The 23,054-nt window shown below is 40.2% G+C and overlaps 2 protein-coding genes across 8 annotated transcripts in view; one reads left to right on the top strand and one right to left on the bottom strand.

The window, feature by feature from the left end:
* PRKCD (protein kinase C delta) overlaps positions 1-14,893 on the top strand; it is a 60,963-nt gene extending 46,070 nt beyond the window's left edge. For all 4 annotated transcript variants that reach the window (XM_035106175.2, XM_035106173.2, XM_035106174.2 and 1 more), the window contains 12 exons: positions 211-296; positions 1,781-1,910; positions 2,526-2,626; positions 4,032-4,128; positions 5,131-5,252; positions 5,905-6,078; positions 7,197-7,288; positions 7,715-7,777; positions 10,038-10,176; positions 11,114-11,302; positions 11,780-11,908; positions 13,707-14,893. In XM_035106175.2, the coding sequence (XP_034962066.1) occupies positions 211-296; positions 1,781-1,910; positions 2,526-2,626; positions 4,032-4,128; positions 5,131-5,252; positions 5,905-6,078; positions 7,197-7,288; positions 7,715-7,777; positions 10,038-10,176; positions 11,114-11,302; positions 11,780-11,908; positions 13,707-13,865 (1,481 nt within the window). In that variant the 3' untranslated portion in view covers positions 13,866-14,893. The remainder of the gene's footprint in view (positions 1-210; positions 297-1,780; positions 1,911-2,525; positions 2,627-4,031; positions 4,129-5,130; positions 5,253-5,904; positions 6,079-7,196; positions 7,289-7,714; positions 7,778-10,037; positions 10,177-11,113; positions 11,303-11,779; positions 11,909-13,706) is intronic.
* Positions 14,894-21,090: 6,197 nt separating this feature from the next.
* PFKFB4 (6-phosphofructo-2-kinase/fructose-2,6-biphosphatase 4) overlaps positions 21,091-23,054 on the bottom strand; it is an 81,733-nt gene continuing 79,769 nt past the window's right edge. For 3 of the 4 annotated variants that reach the window (XM_035106180.2, XM_035106178.2, XM_035106177.2), the window contains one exon: positions 21,091-21,361. Coding sequence is in view for 1 of the 4 variants with exons in the window: in XM_035106178.2 (XP_034962069.1) it covers positions 21,302-21,361 (60 nt within the window). In the remaining 3 variants the exon portion in view is untranslated. The remainder of the gene's footprint in view (positions 21,362-23,054) is intronic. The other variant, XM_060271498.1, reaches the window with a different exon arrangement.

The raw sequence follows: 23,054 nt of genomic DNA, 5'->3' as shown, positions 1-23,054 counted from the left end.
AATGCTAACAGGTTTATTTAAAATTCAACACTAATAGTAAAAGCTTTCCAATGTATCATTTCTACTGATGTACATAAAGTTGTAACTATAATACAACTGATAAATGAAAATCAGAGAAAATAACATTTTTGTGTAGAATACTTTATATATATCTCCCCCTCCATGAAACTTAACTGCCCGTATCTTTCTATTCCTGTTGCTCTTCTGAAGAATGTAATGCTGCTATTCACAAAAAATGCATTGATAAAATCATTGGGAGATGTACTGGTACTGCAGCAAACAGCAGAGATACAATGGTAAGTAATAAAATGTTTTATATGTTCATTAACCGCAGTATGTATTGTGTGTACAAAAAAAAAGACATGCAGCGGTAAAGAAAACCAGATATGTGCTTTTTACATATTATATAAATTTTGCATGCTTATTTACTTTTGCCTAATATTTTGTTTCTTAAGAATGAAGCTATCAGATATCTTGGATGTGATTTATTTTTTGCAAGTGGGAAGGCAAGAAAAGACAACATGTGGGTCTAAGCAGCTAAGCAAATTGCAGTTCAGTTTAAAGTTTTGTCTTTTTGTCCAGGTCCTGCAGTTCAGCAGAGGTTATCCAAAAGACCCCAGATAATTTTTTTAAGTCTTTAAGGAACTATGCACTCTTGTTCCCTTACCATGGGAGAAAGGGATTTGTGCAATCAATACCCTAAGCCTGTCTGACCAAGCACAAAGAAGTTCCTGAGTTTAAAGAGACAAAAAACAACATTTCTCTGGTTAGTCTATAGCCACAAGGCTATAATGGAGGAACCTTATAAAAAGGGACTATTTCTAAATTTTAACTCAGGAATAAGGAACCTGTTCCTCTTTCAAGTGTTGTGGGACTCCATCCCTGAACCTGATGGAAGTTGAAAGCCCAACAGCAATGAGTGTAACATGTAGTTTGTACTTGGTAAACACAGCTATGTGTCACAAGATGTTGGACTCAGATTCTCCAACAATTGGTGGTTAGGCAAAAAGATAGATATTTCTGAAACTTGCTGATAAAAAATAACGGTCCCTGACTGATGGGACTGAGGCTCTCCTGCAGTGGTGATCCAACATCAGACGTAACTCTCTGAGGTTGGAGATCACTTTCTTCAGTGATCTCAGTGTGACTAGTTCAACACTATGCAAAATATTTGTTGAAATGGTATGCAAAATGATTTCCTGCTGTGCTGTGCTGAGTGCCCCAGCACAGAATCGTGTAGATTAAACATGCACATGCTTCCTTGTTGTGCATGATTTGTCAGAATAAAGGCATTCTTCTTGACTTGCTCAAAAACTATTCTATTCATTGGCTCACCTGTCATTTCCAGCATGTATTGATGTTTTCCTAGATTTTGTGGCTGCAGATATATCTGCTTTAAAGAAACGCAATGTGTGTGAATGAGTGGGCAGGATACTATGCTTCAAATTTGCCCTTTCAGGCGCAAAGAAGCACAGTATACACACAACACTGTCCATGGAGACTATTTCTTGGACATTTTAGGATACGTTTTAAATTAGGATTCTTGTGGGCAGAGTTACATTAGTGTGGTCAGTGAAAAGGGCAGTGTCTCTAATATGTTAAATTCTATGAATTAAAATTATTTTTTTATTTCATTGAACTTATTGCTTGTGTCAACCTTCTGGCTACATGATTGGATAAATAATGGATTTCTTGTTCCCTCTCCTTGAAAATCTTGTGTGAGAGAAATCTCCAAATACTTCTTTTACTCTCCCCCCCCCCAACATAAACATGTCTTCAGTTTCAGAAGGAGCGCTTCCACATTGATATGCCTCACAGGTTCAAAGTTTACAACTACATGAGTCCTACCTTCTGTGATCATTGTGGTAGTCTTCTCTGGGGACTAGTTAAGCAAGGATTAAAATGTGAAGGTACAGTCTGTTTCTTTTGGCCATTACAAGCCTTGGGCAAAATAGCAGTGCTAGAGGGAATTTTGAGGAAGCAAGGGATCAATTCCGTGATTACAGTAGCACCTTGGCTTACGTTACCCTTGGCTAAATCTTGGGTTGTGAAAGCGGCAACCCCGGAAGTGTTTCACCAATCACGCATGCGCAGAAGCGGTCTACCACTTCTCCTCTGGTTGTGAAAACCTCGGGATCCAGCCGGACCTCCGGAATGGATCCCGTTTGCAACCGGAGGTACCACTGTATATGCTTGATGTAAGAGTTAAACAGAAAACTATGTGTATGGTTTGTGTTTTTAAAGTTTTTTTAAAAAAAACCAACAACTTGACAACCTTCAACTGTGTTCACAAGTGAAAAGAAATAGATGTTCTCCAAACCAAATGCTGTTCTTGTTTTTTCCATGCATGTAGTAATGTTTGCTCCTTTTTAATACTGAGAGTAAAAATGAGGGAAAGGTAAACACAGATCTCAGTTCGGTTAAAGGACTCGGTGACCAAACTGATCACAGTAAAAATGGTAGATTCATCGATTGTGCTTGTAAATTGCATTATGCTGATGCTGTTCATAACTGTATTTCTTCAGAATGTGGAATGAATGTGCACCACAAATGTCAGAAGAAAGTGGCAAATCTCTGTGGAATCAATCAGAAATTATTGGCAGAAGCTTTAAATCAAGTTAGTCAGGTATGCTGCTTAGTCCTTTTCCTCATGTCATATTTTATGATCTAATAGTCAATACAAATGATAATTTCCAAGTGATAAATTCCATATCATATGTATAACCACTTAGTAACATTGACATCCAGTTTACCCTGTTAAGTGATGGGGATATTACCACTCCTTTGCTTACCTGGATTTCAGATGAAGTGCAGAATTGTGGTAAGATTTTCCTCAATATTTAGCAAGAGGTTCAGATGAACAGCTAAAGTGCTTACAAATGCCCCATTGCAAATTGGCACTTGTGTAAATGTGCATCTGTGGTCACTCTGCGGCTGCATTCGGACACCTGGTGGATCAGGGACAAACCCTGTGTTACACATTCAGTGGTGGAGCTTCATGCTCTGGCACCAGGGGGCAGAGAGCAGGTGGAGGCGTGGCTGGTGCGCGTCCTGGGGGCAGGGCATGCCACCCACAGAGGTGTAGAACGTGTCCTGGGGCGTGGCATGGCACCCAGCGCGGGCGGGGGGCCAGTCGCGATGGCACCCCACCAGGATCGCGCTGCCGGGGGCGGTGCGCTCCCCCCACCCCCCCTCTTCCTCCGCTAGTGTACACATTATCTCCTGCTCCTCTTCTCTCACGAGCAGAACTTAGTAGAACATTCTCTGGATTAATCAAGTCACAGTCTGCCATTTAATCCAAACCAACCAAGTGGTGTAAGCAAGTCTTCCAAACTAGGGTTGTAAAATAGGAAAAGCACGCAGGCACAGAGCTGATTCACAATCCTCCAAACTGATTTGGAAAACTGGAAACGTGACAACTGAACGCAGCCTCTGTCTCTAGAAATGCAGATTTCTTGACATTCAAGTCAAATGTTCGAATGTTTAAAATAAGAATCTGCAGTCCATTTCCAGTTTTCATAGTTGAAGATGGGGATGTGGGAGAAGCTTTTGGTGACAAGAGATACTGTTTCACAAACTGTCAGATTTAGCAGCTTGGTAACCATGAATTCCTAATGTGACAACTTGTGACTACAAGCATCATGTGCAGAGTACATAGGTTTGCTACTTTGCATGTAATATGCATACACAAAAAGACTCTCGGTGTAAGAATTCATGTACACACTTGTGGCACATGCATGTTTCACATCATCAGGTGCCCATTCTCTGTATTTGTGTCCCCACAGTTTGCAGAAATGGTTTGCAGAAAATGGTTGTGTGCAATCTGTTCTGGTAAAATAAGACAACAAACCCAGTGGAAAATTAAAATCCTCCATTCTTCTTCTTCTACACATACTACTCATATTACATGAGAAAATGGCTTACATCATGCCAAACAATGTGCTAATATTTAGCCTGGCTGTTTTAGTGAAAAGCAATCATTTCTTAATTTAAGTATAAAGTAATTCTGAATATTCATTGTTGCTTTTCAGAAATCTTCCAGAAAATCTGAATCTGGGTCAGTAGAAAGTGTCGGAATTTACCAAGATTTTGATAAAAAACCTAAATCCTGGAGTGGAGATGCAACAGGTGAAAAACATTTTTTTCTTTATTGTGAATGCATAATTCTAACAGTTAACGCGTCAATTTAAAACTTGTCAATACCCATATAGTACAAACAATATTCTGTCACTTGGTTTGATGGTTTATTCTTAAAGTAATTATGCAAAGACATAGACAACAAGTAATGACTTATGCACAACACTTCTTCACATGTAACTACAGCATCCTACCTTGTAACTGAGAGCCTTAATTCATGGACAAAGATTGTGGAGAGCTCTCAACTTAATTCAACTATAATTCAATCTGACTATAACTTTTTGTTGGTGAGGGAGAGTTTTTCAGAATCTCCTTGCCTGTGAAATCACCTTTGGCTGGGTACCAAAAGCACCACCAGCTTGCCACCTGAGACAACTGCCTCACCGAGCCTCATGAGCTGGCTAGCCTTGGCTGCTAGTCTTTGTTTATGGGCTGTTTTCCAGGGAAAGGTGAACTGGCACAAGCTGATGTCATTTTTGGCAAAAGTATTAGTTTTATTTGTAGATGCATTTCAGCATGTACCAGTAGTGCAACCTGGTTTGTTATTATTAATGGCTTTCGCTTTTCTGCCACATCTTTATATTTTTATTGTTTGTATATTTTTATTTTATGCCTGAAGGGTGGCATAACAATTATCTAAATAAAATCTACCCCTTTCCATGCCCCTGTAAGCAGTGTAGGCAGAAATATAACACCTTCCCTAAACTTCAGTTATTAAGCCTCTAGTTAAGAACCCAGTCAAGAACTGTGTGTGTATAAGGCAGTTCTGATGTTTTGAATTCATGCCTGCATGGAATTTGAACTTATAATTCCATGCATACATACACATGCATGACAGCATCCATTCCCTCCGTCCTTCACTCTAGTGACAGGAGCAGATTTATAGAATGGCCAGTGATATATCCACAGTCATAGAATAGCATGCCATTTAGGGAGAAGAGAAAGCAGTTTCCTGGTCCTAATAGAAAAAATCGCATTTTGCTTTTTTTACAGATAATAGTGAGTATGATAAGCTTTGGGAGGGTCGTTCACTGTCACGACCATCTGGTAGGAGGAAATTCAACATAGACAGTTTTGTATTCCACAAAGTTCTTGGAAAAGGAAGCTTTGGAAAGGTAGGTAACTGGTAGGGCATGATTTTCTTTACATGTATAAACGACTGCCAAACTGCTGGTTGTATGTTGCTAGAATGCCTTGTATGGTATGTCAGGGAGAGAGAGAAAGTGATCCATATGATTCTTCAGGCCACCAGTGAAGTGGGACCGGGGGGCTAAGACGCAAGGCAAGAGGTGCCTGGGACCTTCGGTGGCTGTGAGGAAAGGTGTTGCTCCAATCCCCCCACATCCCCACCTCCAGTTGTGGCTTTATTGTGGCTTTTAATTGATATTTGCTGTGAAATGAAACATTTCCTGGCGTTGTGCCTTTTTGCTGCTTGGCTTGACTCAGGGAAGGAGATCCCAGGTACAAGGGGAAACATTTATGGCCTGTTGGCCAACTCTAGGCAGCACCTGTTGTACCTGATGTCTATTCTAACCCGTGAAGGCTTCAGTCACAGGATGCCATGAGACTGTTTTCTGCTTTTTATGAACACATATGACTGTAGGTTGCAAAATGACACCTTTATTTGCCTGAGCACATGGTATTGTGTTGTTAGCACTCTGATCAGGTCTAATTCCACTTTTGCACAGAGGGGCAAATCCAAGACATGATCATCTGGTGAGCTTCTAAAGCATAATTCGCATCCCAAAGTAATCTTTTGTTTTACAGGTACTACTTGCTGAACTGAAAGGGAAGAATGAATTTTTTGCAGTAAAGGCTTTGAAAAAGGATGTGGTGCTAATTGATGATGATGTGGAATGCACCATGGTAGAAAAGCGGGTCTTAGCACTGGCATGGGAAAATCCATTTCTTACTCATTTATACTGCACTTTTCAGACAAAGGTACGCTGCAATCCTTAATTTGCTGTTGCTGTGACTGTGAAATATGTGGGTGACTTATTTGAAGAGAGTATGCTTGCTTAAAGAGCATATTATTACATCTGTGTGTCTTCTTGCATACTCCTTAAGTATCCATTTGCAGGCTCTGCATTATTTGTCCATTAAACAAATAATGGACACCATTAGACTTCAGCTCATATGTTGGGGCCCATTCCTGGGTTACAGCGTAACCTAAGGTGGGTCGCAACAGTAGTACAAGCACCACACAAATATATGGTTAAAAATTATAAAGAAGGTTCCCAAATGGATGTTTGAGTTGGGAGGGACCCTGAAATAAAAACTTTTCCTGCAAAAATGAGCCTGGTGCAACTTTTCCACTAAATACAGAAATGAAATAAAGATTCACGAAAGGCTCTGGAATCTGGTAGAGAAGCGGTCTTCTCTTCCTGTCTAAATGGTTTGGGTCTGGGATACCCAAGGGCCATGTCTTCCCATACCAATCTGCCAAACCCCCAAATCTATTGGAGAGACTGTTCTCTCTATCTTCTTTTGTGACTGAGGCACAAGTAGTCCACATGAGAGAAAGGACCTTCTCAATGCCTGCATCCAGACTGTGGAATAACCTACCCTGTGAGATCCTCGCTTCCAGGCTTCCCATAGGCATCTGGTTGGCCACTGTGAGGGGAGGATGCTTGGATAGGTGGGTCATTGGTGAAATCCACCAATGCTCTCATGTTATTGTTTTCTGGGGCCCCCTCTTAACTGTTTTCCACTGACTGATTAAAACTTCCTTGTTCCAATTAGTATTTGTCATGCCAGGCAGATGATCTTTACACAGCATAACCTCATTTTTAAAGTGTTGTCATCTGCTGCTGTTTTTACGGCTTTTGTGGAATGGTCTTGTGCTTAATTGTTGTCAGCCTTCATGAGCAATGCACATGCACTGGAAGGGTGTCGTACAAGTTTTCTACATCAATAAACGTCTGACACTGCTTGTTAAGATTTCCAGCCAGAGGCTGCCACCAGTATATGACTCGACTCACTTGAAGAACAGCATGTTCATACTGTGTATATAGTGACATCAGTAAGCTAATGTTGTGTTCTTTCCTGTTTGTAAACAGGACCATCTGTTTTTCGTTATGGAATTCCTTAATGGCGGAGACCTAATGTTCCATATACAGGACAAAGGCCGCTTTGATCTATTCAGAGCTACGTAAGTGTTGATAAGATAATGTTGTGGCAAGCTTTGTGTGCCCAATTCTAAAACTGCCCTTCTGTTTAAGACGGGATGTGCTTTTAGCTTCTGCTCCTATGCAACATAATAGCAGGTGTTCTACTCATATCACAGATTGCTGCACCTCCACAAATGCTTAACTTGGCTCAGTTTTGGCAAGGTATTAAAGGGAACAATTACATTTCCAAGAAGTATACTTGTGGAAGGAGTTGACTTAGGAATAGCCTTTTCCAACTTAAACTGTATCCTAGGGTGTTAGACAAACTCTCCGGCATTTAGTGGCTAGGGGGAAAGTGAGAGGTTTCTGAAAAAGTGACCGAAAGAAAATGAAGTACTACATCATCAGTAGGCCCCTACCTTATTTAAATTAATCCCTCCATTTAAAGTCTTTTTACTGTGTTTCAGGTTTTATGGAGCTGAAATACTGTGTGGCCTACAATTTCTTCATAGCAAAGGCATCATTTATAGGTGAGTGCTGATTGACCTCGGTAAGCCTTGTAAAACATTGCAACAGTTAGGTCCTGAATTGGTGGATTCTGTCATTAACCGACAAGCAGAGTGTTTTACAAGGAACTGTTCCCTATTAAAAATCTGATTTTATTCCAAATGTGTTGAAAAGAAGCAATTCAGCAAGCACTTGAGGCCAATATATAATTGTTTTCTTGTGTTTTTCTCCTTGGCAACAAGAATAAAGAAATGTTATTTACATTAGACAAAAGACCCTTTGTTACACATTCTTGATTGCCAGGCACTTAGAGACAAGACTGAGATACTTTGTCTAGTGCCAAAGGAGATTGATAGGAATTAATCCAGGATACAATCCTGGAAAGGGGAGACAGCATCCTCAGTGGGTGGCTGTTCATGAGAGGCAGAGAGAATTCACATCTGTCTATGTTACCGGTGTCTTTTCCCTATCAATAAAATGCAGAAATGTTCTTTGACAACATAGTTCATATGATAACATTACTTGTAGATAGACTGATGCCAACAAGACTCAGGCTTGGCTGATATCTTCAAGTGATGCCTCGTTTTGAAATCTGTGCCATGTTCACCAGAGTGAACAGGCTACAGTTTCATAAGCCGCACTCAGTCTCCTATTAGCTTTCATCTAAGAGTCAGTTTGAAAGCTACTCTGGAGCATTTTATATTTAGCAACATTTTCTGAAACTGCAAGTTAGCTATTTGTTAATGTCCTGTTTTACAGAATGAAGTAGTTATGCAAATAATATGAAGGAGGTTTCTTTTTAAAATCTACCAGTCCTGTGAGTGGGAGGGCTGCTAACTTGAACTTAAATAGGGCTGCATTGTGTGCTTCTACAGAAGCTTTGTCTAAGTTTTTCATGATGAGAAATGGCAGTTGACTCTGCCTTGGCAATGGTTGCTGTTCTTGGGAATTCAGCTACCAACAAGGAAAGAATTCCTTGATGTCATATGAAACACGGGCTTTCATGATATCATTACTGGCCAGTAACAGCTTTTGGCAGCTTTTCGCTTTAGTACAATGCTAGATTCAAACTGCTAGAGATTGGGGCTGTTGCAGAGTTAATTGCTGGATATAAACTTGCACATGAATAAAACAACAGTGGGGGGAGCACACATTGTTTTTAGATGTGTTATGCATATGTACATGCCTGTGTGTGTGTGTGTGTGTGTGTGTGTGTTGCACCAGGCAACATTTTAGAAAAGCTGCTCTATCCTATTTGAGAATGTATTTTCAAGGATAATGCCTGGCACTTCTATTAAAAATAAGGTGTTGCTCAATTAATGAGAGCACCTTTTTAACTAATCAGAAAGCTTTTAATTAATCTCAGCAATGAATTGACTGGATGTTGCAGCCATTCTAAAAAGGGAAAGTTGTCAAAAGTGGGTAGGGAAATACCATTTCTTCCACTCTCCTGTACATATTTCAGAGTTATCAAGCTTCATTAAGACACAATATTTGAAACTTTTTGAAAGTTTTTGTTGATTGCATGCATCCTTAATTCTCTGCTACTGGCTTCTTGGCAGTACATTTTTTGGAAGTGTGCTTTAAGTTTACTGGCAACTGGTTCTTATGGCTGCTGTCTAAGACCAGAGTGCAAATGATGAACACATGTCTGTAGGATAGAACCCAGACTATAGCTGGAGCTTTGCTTGTTGACTCTTTCGCAGCATTTACCCCTCCGGTTAAAGCTATAATTAATTGCACAATGCAATGAACTATTGTTAATGTAGCTTGATAATGGAGCTGTGTAAATGAAAACAAATGCACCAGAGGCAAAAAGAAAATATGTGACTAAAACTCAATATTTCTGTGTTGGATGCAAGCGTGATAAATAACACAACTTGTTGAATCATTTAGAGGTGAAGGCCTTTGTTGCCAATGCAAAATTTCCTTGTGCCCCAGAGTAGACACGTTAAGGATTCTACATGGCGCCTTTACCTCAAAAGCCTTAATTTTCAATTCCCTTTTTATTTTAATTCATGCTTTTGACATGGAGTTAGCATTGGAGCCCTTCTTCTGCCTTAGTTTTCATTCAAAAAATATTGTGCAAATTATTTGTTTACTTATCTGCCAACTTCAGTGTCTTCTCCACTCTGGTAGACATGCCATTAACCATTTATTAATGCTGAAAGTATCCTATGAGGTTGAAAGCAAATACCTTTAAGTGGATGCAATTGCTAAGTCATTGGGGTGCTTTTGTCCAATTTGAATGGTTGTGCTGATTAGTTTTATTTTTTCACACAGAGACCTCAAACTAGATAATGTGATGCTTGATAAAGAAGGTCACATCAAAATTGCTGATTTTGGGATGTGCAAAGAGAATGTGTTTGGTGAGAACAAGGCGACAACTTTCTGTGGTACTCCAGACTACATAGCGCCTGAAGTAAGGAACATACATGTATAATATACCAGCTCTTGAAATAGTCATTGAGAATTCATTGAAGTCCACACATTAAGTCCACAATTAACTTGTGTGCATTCAACTTTACACACTTGGCAAATATTATTATTAATAATAATAGTAATATTTTTTTTAAAGGGGGCAGGCATCTGGGGAAAAAGACCGGCTATCTCATCCGCCGTTGCACCCAGAATGTTTTGACTAAACATGATTTTGGCTTTAGGGGCATGGAACACAATCCACATGTAAGTTGTGGGCTTACTGAAAATATAATTAATAGAGTTTCGTGTTATCTCCTAAGGAAGGGGTTGCTAATCTTTGATCCTCCTGGTATTACTGAATTCCTATTATGCCTGACCATTGGCCATACTGGCTGGGGCTGATGGGAGATGGAATCCGACATCTGGAAGCTCACAGATTTCCCACCCCTGCTCTAAATAAAGCCTAGTTAGACATTGCTTAGGGAACCCAGTATGAGAGGGAATGACCATACCCTGAGTAGAAAATTACACCTGAGCCATCTATATGCTGAGTTCTTCAAGCTCACAGTTTATACCACAGTTGAAATAGTGGTACATATTATGGGTTCAGGCCAGAATGTTCAGTACAGGTAAACTTGTTCAACCCAATTGGATGTTACTATCTGACACAACATGGTGGGCAAAAACATGACAGCCCACATCTCATTCCCTGTCAGAGGTAAACTCAAAAGTAAATAGTTTACTGTTGAATCCCAATGCAGCCAATGAATCAAAGGTGATTCATGCTGATAAAAGGACTGAGGATGTGATAAAAGGACTCAGAGAAAAAATTGCTTTAAATGGTGAAAAGCAAAAAAATCCTGATTTGTACAACTCTTGAGCAGTTAGGAAAGCTTCCCATTGCATTTTACATTGTTGTTTTCTTGTATCGACAACAGATCCTGCAAGGCCTAAAATACACATTTTCTGTGGACTGGTGGTCGTTTGGAGTCTTGCTGTATGAGATGCTTATTGGACAATCTCCTTTCCATGGTGATGATGAGGACGAGTTATTTGAGTCAATCCGTGTGGACACACCTCACTACCCTCGCTGGATTACCAAGGAATCTAAGGATATACTAGAGAAGGTATACACTTGCTAAGGCTAAATAGTTTTTCTGTTTGGGAAGATGGAAAGGGGACTGGAGAATATCTTAAGCTAGTAATAGATCTTAAGTGCATTTGCCCTGCATTCCAGGCAGAGATTTTTGTGAAATAATCAATAATCATATAACCAGCTACAGGACTGGAGGGTCTTGTTGCATTGTTACATGCATCCTAGTGATAATATGCCCCCTTGTTGCAGATTATGTTGTATATACAACAACTGGGTGGTCATATGGCATACATACCATCCCTTCTCCCCATCAGCAGCTCCCCATCAGCATTCTCCCTTTTGCAGCTGCCAGCAATAGCAACTAGAACTGGCCACAATGGCTGCCCTAGATCGATTCCATTGAGTCCAGCGTCTTATTTTTCTGAACAGCAGCTAAAGTCATAGTTTCTATTAGAAATGTGATCTGCAGGTCTAGTAACTGAAGCCAGATGCGCATTATATTTTGTAGTTGTTTGAAAGGGATCCAACAAGACGACTGGGAATAACTGGAAACATCAGAGATCATTCTTTCTTCAAAGCGATTAATTGGACATCTCTTGAGAAGAGGGAAGTGGAACCGCCCTTCAAACCCAAAGTGGTAGGTATCCTTTTGAATCTAGCCAAGTGTAAAACTGTGGTGCTTTTTGCATTGACATTCCACCTGCCTGTCCAGGAAACTCAAGACAGTCTATAATGGGATCACCCCAGACATGGACAAATCAGTCTATTTCCATTCCGTGTCCTAAGTTTGTTCACTCTCATGTTGTGTCAAAACCTGTCCTCCAGTTTCTCAAAAGTTCTTACGAAGCCTCTAACTTTCTGCCTGCTTTGCAGGGATCTTCAGAAATTTAATGTACCAGATCATTTTGAGGTGGCCCTGGCTGGAGTGTGAGTGTGTTTTTTCCCATTTAATTTTTTTCATGCACTCCACAGCCTCTCCAGCCCCTGTGCTGACTAATCTAAAGAAGCCACATGGAAGGAATCACCTCATGATATCTTCCCTTCAGTTTTAGTTGAATTCTGGGAATCTGAAGGAGGGTGCCTACTGATTGTCCAAGATCTGTGTTTACCGTTTTTTTGAGAAAAATCCTTCCCTTTACCTTAAAAAAAACCTGCACTTATTTACTTAAAACTGAAAAGACCTCACTTTAAAAAATATCACATATGCTCAGGCAGGAGGAGAGCTAGTGCCTGTCAGCATAGACCAGGCATCCCCAAACTGCGGCCCTCCAGATGTTTTGGCCTACAATTCCCATGATCCCTAGCTAACAGGACCAGTGGTTGGGGAAGATGGGAATTGTAGTCCAAAACAAAAATTGTAGTCCAAATTCTGAATTTAATGGACTTCTGGTCTGCCTCAGCTTCCTGTGTTCCTAGCAGCCACATGGTAGACAGAATGCCTTCTACGCTCACAAGAAAAACCAGCTAAGCACATCGTGGGGATTTTTGGCAGCATTAGACATGGGAAGACTCCAGAGATGATTTGTAGAATCAAAGAACACTCAGAAGTACAACCCAGCGATCTAAGCAGAACAAGAACATTGCCTCCAACCCATGAGAATTTCTCTTGCTTTTCTTTTCTCCTCTTAGAAAGTTCCATTAATCCAGGAGATGTGGGTCAGGCTAGTTCATATCTGAAGCTCCAGATATCAGATTCCTCGAGACTCTGTAGCTCACCTTGTTTTTATCTTTTATTACTCAGCCTAATGCTCTTACTATCAGAACAGAACAGCTGTGATTTGAAGAAAGAAGCAGATTACTGGTGTAGATTTATTGTGTTTGAGGTTATCTGCTAATTCTTCCTTGGGATCAATCACTAAATGAATGGGCCCATTTAGTCTAAGACTGTAACTGCTCCCAAATATTAAGAGTATATATTCTTTATTTTGTCGCTGTGCTTTTGCTGCAGATGACGATTTTCCTTGAAAGGGGATTTTAACCCATCTTCCTCTGCTGTACTGGCTCTCCAATTGATAAAACTGCCCATTTCTGATGTATAATGTATTCCCCTCTCCATCCCAACCATAGTGTGTTTCTGACTGGGTCTGGAAGGTATCTGGAATTGAAGCTGGAACCTTTGTGCCCCCAGTATGTGGTTGATCCTATTTCTTACTGGTAGCAAATTATGGATAGATGGTAGATATGCATGACTTTCTGGATTCAAGTATTACTAGACATTACAGGTAATAGTTTGATAAAACAATCTCTACCTGATGTGTAATAAATTCCTACTTACTACTTGCTGGAGCAGTGCAGCCAACCGAACTCATGCTGCAGTTGTTTGTCTGAGCTTATTATAATGAAATGGGACTCCTACTGAGCAAGGGCAAGATGGATCGAAGCCACTTTGACTAATTTTTTTCTTTCTTTCGGTCCTTTGCTTCTCTTCTGTACAGAAATCAGCAAGTGACTACAGCAATTTTGACAGAGAGTTTTTGAGTGAGAAGCCACGGCTATCATACAGTGACAAAAACCTAATAGACTCTATGGATCAATCTGCATTTGCTGGGTTCTCTTTTACCAATCCTAAATTTGAACGCATTTTAGAGAAATAGTTTATCAGCACAGAGGAACTTTCAGGTACTGCTGCAAAACGGAAGTTTTCGAGCACTCCATCCGAAATGTGATCAAAGGATACCGTCTTCTCTTTCCCTTCATTCCGAACAACACTCAATAGTGACTAATTGTGCTCATTCTTTGGCAACTGGCGGTAGCTTCATTGTGCATGGTTGAGTTTAAGTATCCTTGTGAATCATATGTAAATGACTTTCTCTGCAGTAGGGAAAATGTAAATTGTGTACGTGGTTACTTGAATGTAGTTATCCATTTGGGGGGGAAATTATGTATATGATGTATATTTTGCTCAAGAGGTGAAAGAGATTATCGAAGGGTACTACCCTTCAAATAAAGTGAAATGGCTAGGCAGTTTTTAACGTCCATCAAATTAAATAATTTGAGTTTTCTTTCGGTTGATTCTGAGCTACAAATATTGCTATTTTTAATTAATAAAAATGGGCATCGATTGATTACGGTGCTTTTCAGGCCCTCAATCCAGCAAGTTTACAGCCTTTTAAGTTGTTCTTGCTTTGCTGTTCATGAATGAAGCCCCATCTAAAAGACAAAGTAGTCGTTTTGTTTGTTTTTTAATTTAAAAACATGTGGGCCTTTCCTTATTAGACTACAGCTACCACAGACCCCCTATCTGCAACCCAGTGAGTGAGGAAGTGAAGTGCTAGAGAACAAAGTTGTGTGTATGTGTGCCATGTACCTGCTCCCTTTGAGGATGCTGTCCTGTCCTCAGTGTTGGAAGACAAATAGAACTCCAAACTTAGTTTGTTTATGGATGTGTAAGTGGGGGAGAAGGTGACATCTTGTCATTTATTTTTCCAGGTATCCATCTGTATTGGGCACACGGTGAGGTAGAACTTGACTTAAATGCAGTTGGGCACACATCTAAATAAGCATGCATGAGACCGGGCAACACACCTTTCATGAAGGATGTTGGGCAGGTCTCATTTCAAAGAACCTGCTGTTAAAGACCTGTGTGGTTTGGGTCTAACTTTGGTCTCGTTGCCAGCCAATATAGTCAACGCCTCAGCACGCTTGAGAAGATGAAGGCTAGTCCCGTAGGAGTATTTAAATACACAGTATGTGATAACTAATCATCGCTACCTTGTATCTTGATCTGGATAACAGATTTTTATGCTAGGCAGAAACACCCTACAACATGTACAGCATGTTGAAACTGTGGGGTGGGTGGGGTGGGGAGGATGTGGGGTAACAGGGAAGGAATGCTGCCAAACTGATGTATTGATTATGGATTGTTACTTGATTGGAAATATGAAATGATAAAACTTAGAAGGCTAAATAAAAATACATCTATTATCTGAAATGCTACCCTTCCTATTTTACCCTCCTTGATGTCTGAAAGCGAAGGACTTGGACACTAACCCAGTGGTCTTCAACCCCCGGGCCACGGACCGGTAGCGGTCCGTGGATCAATTGGTACCGGGCTGCCTAAGGATCATTAAATACAATTAAATTAAAATTATTAAATCAAAACAATCTAAATAAAATATAAACAATCAACGCCCCCCCCCCTCTCAGCGGGCCACAGTAAAATTATCAAACGTTGACTGGTCCGCGGTGATAAAAAGGTTGGGGAGCACTGCACTAACCCACAAAGCAGGCTCTTAAGCACAAGCCACCACTGACTTTGAGAATATTCTTGCTAGCCTGCAGGGGCCCTAGCAACCAAGTATTCCTAATTCCCCCCCTCCACTACCATAAATATTGCCTTCCCTGCAATGGCTTCCCTTGGGGCCTAAAATGGATGTCCTTTGGAATTAATCCTCAGGGTGTCGATGTCACAGCAACACTCCCTTTTCAGCTCTAATGCCAACAGTGTTCTGCCATTGGCTCAGCCCTAGGCTTTGGAGGCACCAACATTAAAGCTCTGGTATCCATTAGGAAGGCTATGGTCCCCTGGGATGCTCTCTCAGGGACACATGACTACATTTTTAAACATTTATGATTCTTTTTAAGATACACAGAATCTTTAGCTTTAATATTTTTACTTCTTGAAAGTTGCGTTATGCTTCAAGGCAGAAGCGCACCACTCGCAACTTGAAATATCCCTACTGTGGAAACTCTTTGTTTTGATAGCTGCAAATCTAGCCTCACTCTTGTTGAAAGTCACATGATTTGTTAAGTCCAGCTTGCTGCAAGACGTATCTTTCCCATGTGCCAGGTTTCATAGGTTACTAAAAATATTTATTCTCTAGGCATCAGCAGCAGACACTTTGGCTAAAGAGTCAGGCAGTACAATACTTCCTAGGAGTTTGTTTTTATAGGCAAAAGCACAAGTTTCCACAGCTACAAATACCACTATGCATTTGTAAATTACTTTTTTAACACTGAGGTAATACTAAATTAAATATAGGTCTGTCATGGTAGTCTACATGAGATTTGTCAGCTAGGACTCTGGGTGATTATCCAGATATTTCAGGAAATTAGGAAGTTGAAAAATGACTCTGGGCTCAACACTGGCCTGATATAAACTGAATTCTCAGGCAACTTCCTTGGTAACAGCAATCTGTAAATCTTCCATGAATTCAGAATGTACCTCTGGCCATATTAGGCCACTTCCTAGAGCTACAAGTAAAAGTAACACTGTATTAACTAAGGTATTTCCTATTGGAATGTAGGTTTCATTATTTATTCCATAATTTATTTCCCTCCATCTGGTTAGCACTGACTAACATTACAGAAGCATTACAGAAAATTGCCAACTGCCTTCTGTAACATTTAAACAATTTCTGTAACGTTTAAACTATTTCTTTATTTACACTGCCATCAGGAATCCTTTTCAGCTCAAGGGCCACACATCCTTCTTGGCAGTGCATGCGAGTGTTGGAAGAGGCAGAGAGGCAACTCAATTTAACTTTTGTAAATCAGGCTAGTTTCTACACACACAGACACACACACTCTCTATTCTTCATGCAGGCAAGCAAGAGGCATTAGGCTACAAGAACACAGTCTAATCAGACAAAAAATACAGCATGTGCAAAGCCAGTAGGAGGTATGGACTAGGAAGTCCAGAGATAGTTTTGCCTCCCGCCCAGGCCTAAGTTTCCGCATTCCTGCACTACTTTGTCAGCTTATTTCCAAACATCATAGGATGGTAAAGGAAAGTGAAAATTCCTTGACCAGCTGAGAAAAGAAATAAAACAATACTATAATTTACAAGACAGCAGCTTGTGATGTCTACAAAACTCCCTGGTTAAACAAGACAACTTCATAGCCCATGGTTTGTAATTGATTGGTTTGACACGTCAACATTCTTTGAAACTGAAAGCTGGCCACACAGGAGAATGGGAAGTGGGAACATGACAGCCAACCCTTTGCTGGGTCTTGGGCACACAGGTTTACTTCTAGCTACTGACATACCATAATTACCTTAAATTATATTAGTTAAAATTCTTAAAATGAATGATTTGTGCCACGTTACCAAAGCATGACTTGTACTTGCCAACTCAGTGCCCTCACCCATTACACAGAATTTCATTTCTCAACATCGGGTACACAAACATTCATTCAAGAATTTGTAGTGTTAGATGCCTGGTAACTTTGAAGGAAAATAGAACACTTCTACACAGATCCTTCCTAGCCACCAGTCTGTGGTTAATGCAGACTACACAAGATAGAGTGAGCAGGGCAGAATTGATCCCAGGATCATCCCATTGGTCCTAGGAGGAAAAGTATTGACCAGGAGGAAGGGTCATTTTCTATCTGTTATTTTGTTAAGAACAAAACAACCCTTCAAAAATAAGTTTGGAATAGGGTGAAAAAAGGATCCATCCCACCATTTTCAATGTTTTTAGATTTTGTCAATAACAGAAGACTCGAGACTAAGATAAAATAGGAGAGCTTTAAATACTGAGCAGGGTGGAGTTCAGTCTGCTTTAAGCATTTAAAGCCTCCAACTTATGAGGCACAATTAACAGATTACTCCCTAACCGCAATTATCTCCATCCTAAACAAAAATGAAAGGAATCCATCATCTCAGTATCTTATAAACCCTGACTTTGTGGAACCAGCGAGTTAAAATCTGTTAAGAGGTGGTTATTCTCTGTGGAGTGAACAATTCGGTTTAAAAGGAATGATGCAAGCACAGAGGAAGATGGAAAAGATGGAAAGAAGGGGTGGCTGAGGAAAGAGTGATGAGTGATGGCAGCTAGGAAAGTGATGAGAGTTATAGAAGATTTGTTACATAACAGGGGGACTGTACTGCTGTTGTCGGCTCTATTAGTGGGCTTTACCCTAGTCACAGGCATTTTTAAAAGGCATACATTAAGACAATGTATTCTGGTCAAAAACTGCTACAATGAATTAAGAAAAGAGAGGGGTGTGCGCTCATAGAATTATCATACAGCAGTCATGAAGACAACAGAGTTTGTCATTATCCTAATGCTTTCCTTTTGTCTCAGCAGCTACGAACCATGTGGGTTCTATGCCCTATAAAATGGACATGTCAGGATACAATGCTACACTTGCATCACTACATTAAATAAATAGCACTCTTTGATGTAAAAAATTGCAGAAAGATAGCTAGAAATAAGGTTCTGATTCTCTTTGATCCAAATTAATCCAGCTTTTCCAGGAAACAACCTGAAACAATGACAGTGCTATTTAAACACCAGCAATGGCAGCCTAAAAGAAGAGTCGTTTAAGAGTAATGGCAGGGGGTAAATAAATTATGGTTGAAGAAGGAGTAGGTGTTTAAAAGAAGCAGTCACCTGTTTCTGCTAGTCTCAAAGTGCCAGCGACACTTTTAAAAAACATATGTAAATACAGCAGGGCTGCTTAAAACCAAACATTGCTTCCAAGTATTTTCAAGTATCAACATACATTTATAATTTATTCTTGCACACAACGATTTTTTCAGTTATACAATCTTGTAAATAGAAGAAACTACTGTTATCACAGTATATTTAGATGTAGCCTATAAAAATATCTACTATACATAAAATTTTTAACCACAGTTTTACAGCACATTGAGAAATATGAAGTTTGGGGCGGTCGGGAGAAAGCAAATACTTCTGGTTAAGAAAAGGTTAGAAGAAAATACTACACCCACCTATGAAGGCTAGCTTGCAGGCGTAGCTAACTCAGAGGAGAGTATTTTCTTACAGGAACCACGTTTACCACTTAAAATCCAAAGTTATACCTGCACAATTTTCTGCTGGTGAATCCTCAACTTTTCAGGGATGAACTCAAGCCCACTAAGTAGCCAATAATAATAATATTAATAATAATAATTTGTGGCTCACATCTAGAGAAGTTAGGGCTAGGCTGTTGACACGATTCATCTGTGATTCAAGCCATTACCCAAAAACCCCTTCTCCAGCTGACACTGTACTGTGGGCCAATAGCAGAGCTCTCCCTTTTCATCTACTCCAGTAAGTAGTGATCTACCTGAATAAATACATTGTGATGTCAAGGCATATTATCTTAAAGGATGGAGTACAGCTAAAGCGCTTTTGAAGTGTCGGATAGTTTAACATAGTCCTTTTTATGTTTCTGAAATAAGGTTGGTTTATGGCTTATCTCCAGAACGCTGAATATATTGCTAAGCTACCTTATTAAAGAAATGAACAACACGGCAGTATGTTACATTATAGCACCCAGCCACATAAACAAGTCCCCACTTGGCAAAGCTTACATAGTCCATTGCAGAGAACTCTTAACATTAACAGCATGGGCAAGGTTCGATGAGGTACCAGCACAGACAGCAAGGCAAAAAAAGCATTCAAATCACACGGGACAAAGCTTTCTTCAGTTCAAGAAAAACAGGCACCTAATCTGCTGCTTGCTGATTTGTATCACATGGACGGATTATTTACACTATACGTTGGCTTAGTACAACAAACACAACTGGCCTAACATGCATGAAGTTTTATCACTAACAGGATTTTCTTTCATACGCCTCCCATTCATTTCAACAGGATATATCTGGAGCATGTCCCTGTTGGGTTGTGACCCTAAAGCAGGACTGATCCAATTTCACAAGTTCACTTACAGCATAGTATCCCTCTTTGCATATAAATACTTGAAAATCCTAGAGGGCCCGTTCTTCACTATGCTCTTGAGCTCCACTCAAGGAATGCACCGAGGCCAAGATGTGGCTGCTTAAGGTTCACGGAAAGAAAAAATCCTGAGTCCTCTTTTTTGCGGGGGGATGGAAGGTTGTTTCCATTTATGAATGTGAAATCCTGTTCTCATCAATGAAGTAGAAGATATGCAATAAAGGATCACTTTCATCTTACCCATCCAATGCCTTTTAACTTAAATATCACCAATACATAATAAAAATAAAAACTCAAAACAGGTAATACTTCATCTGTGACTGGTTCAAGAAGATGGGTGGGAACAAGCTTGCATTAATGCCAATAACTCAGGAGTGCTTTATAATAATTTGGTCTCTCTAGTAATTTGTCTTGCACCTTCCCTGCACTGTTATTGCCATTCACCTCTGGTAACCACCATGTGAATTGTTTTATTGCATCACTATCTGCTCCCTTTTCATAGGCTTCTCTGCTTGGGGTTTGGAGTTTGAGGAAGTGTAAAAGAAAAAGAAAAACCCAGGTAAAAATAGTTAAGTAAAATATGCGGTTCTCAATAAGCAGACAAAATAGGTTTGCCATATGCATGATGTGGAAAGGAAATTATTCACAAACTATTCAAAAAATAATAATAACCCAGGAGTTATGGAACATTTCAACAAGATAGATGGAGTGCACTTGGGAAAATATTACCTATTCTGGCTTTCCATTAAATGATGTTAAGCATCAAGTGAAGCCTTTAGTAAAATTACCTAGAAATTAGTGCAGCTACCCAAAAAAAATATCAAATGTTTCACTGCAAAGCAACGACTTGAAGTGGACAAACACTGCTTGTTGCTAAAATTGATATATTAACTGGATTAATATATCTCACAAAGAGACTGGTGGTACCTTTTGTTGTATACTAAAATAAATAGTCGGAAAAATTCTCAGTTGAAGAAACACCTGTTCTATGTTCAGTAAAGATTTTATATATAATATAGGAATAAAACAGGAAATCACAGCAAGAAAGGCTTAGGAAAGTATTGCAGAAGAAAGCTGAAGTTAAGATACAGCATTAAGAGCGACACCAGCATTTCATACTTTTAACATCCACAGTCGAAGAACAACAGGATAAAGACAACATATATTAATTTAAAAGCAATTTCATTCTCTGTTTTACAAATATTGGTGGTCCATTTAATGCCAACTTTGCCTTGTGCCAGACCCAGGCAGTTGAAACATCGTCTTCGAGAAGAGGAGGAGTGCTTGCATGTCTGTGTTGCTTGGCTTCCTTGAAGGCTGCCTTCATTCTCAGGTCCCTGAGTGGTTTCCTTAGCACTGCTTCTGTAGTTTGGGACGGTGCTGGCAAGGGGAGGTCAAGGCTGCTACAAATGATTAGGTACAGTCCTCAAAGCTTCTTCTCGAGAGCGGCTGATGCATACATTCTGAAAAGAGAACAAGACAGCAAGTTTTATATACTTCACTCGAAAACAATGCTTGCCCTTTGGCCAATTCCTGAACACTTCTCACTACCTACGGGCTTTCCTTTGCTAGTTCATGGAAATATGGTAAAATTAAGGCTGTAATCCTATGCACATTTACTTTAGCATAAGACCCACCGATATCAGTGATGCCTCGCTTCCCAGGAAATATACATAGAGTTGGGTTGTATAAAATCACAATATTTTCTCTTATCTGGTTCCTCTATATATTCATGTATTGTAACAGGTTCCATCATTCCAGAATACATTTCTGAATATGCATCAGTCTTCAGTTCCATTGTTCTGAACACCAGCTTATCAACTCAAGAGATCCCAATATGGGTGCATTTGCACTTTGAATGCTTGGTTTTAGGCCTCTGGGCCCCTTATGTACCCCTAGGTAAAAGTCTGTTTTTTTTCCAGTGTTCACTGGGAACTACCAACATAAGCACATGCTGCTAGCTGATTGAACAAACAAAATGAAGTGTTTTTGTTATCACAGTCAATGCAATGCACAAGAGGGAGAGATCCTTGAGAGTCACAAGTTTGTACCCAACTACAATGCCTGAACACAATACTTTTCCTTCCCTTTAAACCAATAATTGTATTAGGCAACGAGCTACTACCATCTCTCATGACAGATAAGATATGTCACGACACATTGAATACTCAACATACTAGTCTTCAGGCATTCCAGTGGCATGTGAAAGCAACAAGCAAGCAGAGACAAATTGCTAAGCTCCGGCTCCATCACCCTCCATAAGTTGGGATGTTAAACATCAGAAGCAGACAAACTCCTACAGTCATGGAGGCTTCCAGTGTGATTAGGGACCCAGGAAGATAAAGGTTCGAAATTGCTTAAGGAAGCCTCCACGGATACAAGAGGTTGTACATGTTAGATCAGTCTTTCTCAACTTTAGGTTTCCATATGTTGGACTACAACCCCCATCATCCTTACCTAGCAGGACCAGCGGTTAGGGATGATGGGAGTTGTAGCCCAGCAACACCTTGGTGACTCAAGTGTTGAGGAAAACAGTGGGTGAAGCTTAGTGCACTTCTCCCCACTTGCAATTTGTTTTTACACACAAGCAGAATGTCTGAACAACCAAAAATCACCCCTCAGGGACTCAAAGGCTGCCAATTGCAAATCTCTATCCTAGAAGCTCAGTCTATCCTAGACCACAGTCATTCTAGCAGCAGCCATTGGATGCAAGTTGCTACCTGATCCTTGAGGTCAAGTTAAACTGCCCTACATAGTTTTTGCTCAGGCCAAAAAAAGCCATTTATACATAGGCTTTGTGTTACCACTACAGAGTGTAATGAAATGCACAAATCGTTTTCTAGTTGTGTTCAGATCAGGGCTATTGGACAAGGTAGACACCATGCATTGTATGCAGAAGATCCCAAGTTCAATCCCTGAGATCTCAGCTAGCGGGCAATACAAAATACCTCTGCCTGTGACCCTAGAGAGCTACTGCAGGGCTGGATCTAGGGGTAGTCTGGGTGGTGCGGGGTGCCAGGGCGTCGGCCCAGCAGGGGGGCGCCGCGCGGCTACAGCGCAGCAAGAAATGAGATGGCCCTGAGCTACTGCAATACTGGGCTTACATGGACCAAGAGCAGCTTCCAACATTCCTCACACATTTAAACTCCTATTGGA

The sequence above is a fragment of the Zootoca vivipara genome, chromosome 2 (assembly GCF_963506605.1).
Source record: "Zootoca vivipara chromosome 2, rZooViv1.1, whole genome shotgun sequence".
In the NCBI taxonomy this organism is placed as follows: domain Eukaryota; kingdom Metazoa; phylum Chordata; class Lepidosauria; order Squamata; family Lacertidae; genus Zootoca; species Zootoca vivipara.
This window is presented reverse-complemented; position numbering and strand designations above follow the sequence as displayed.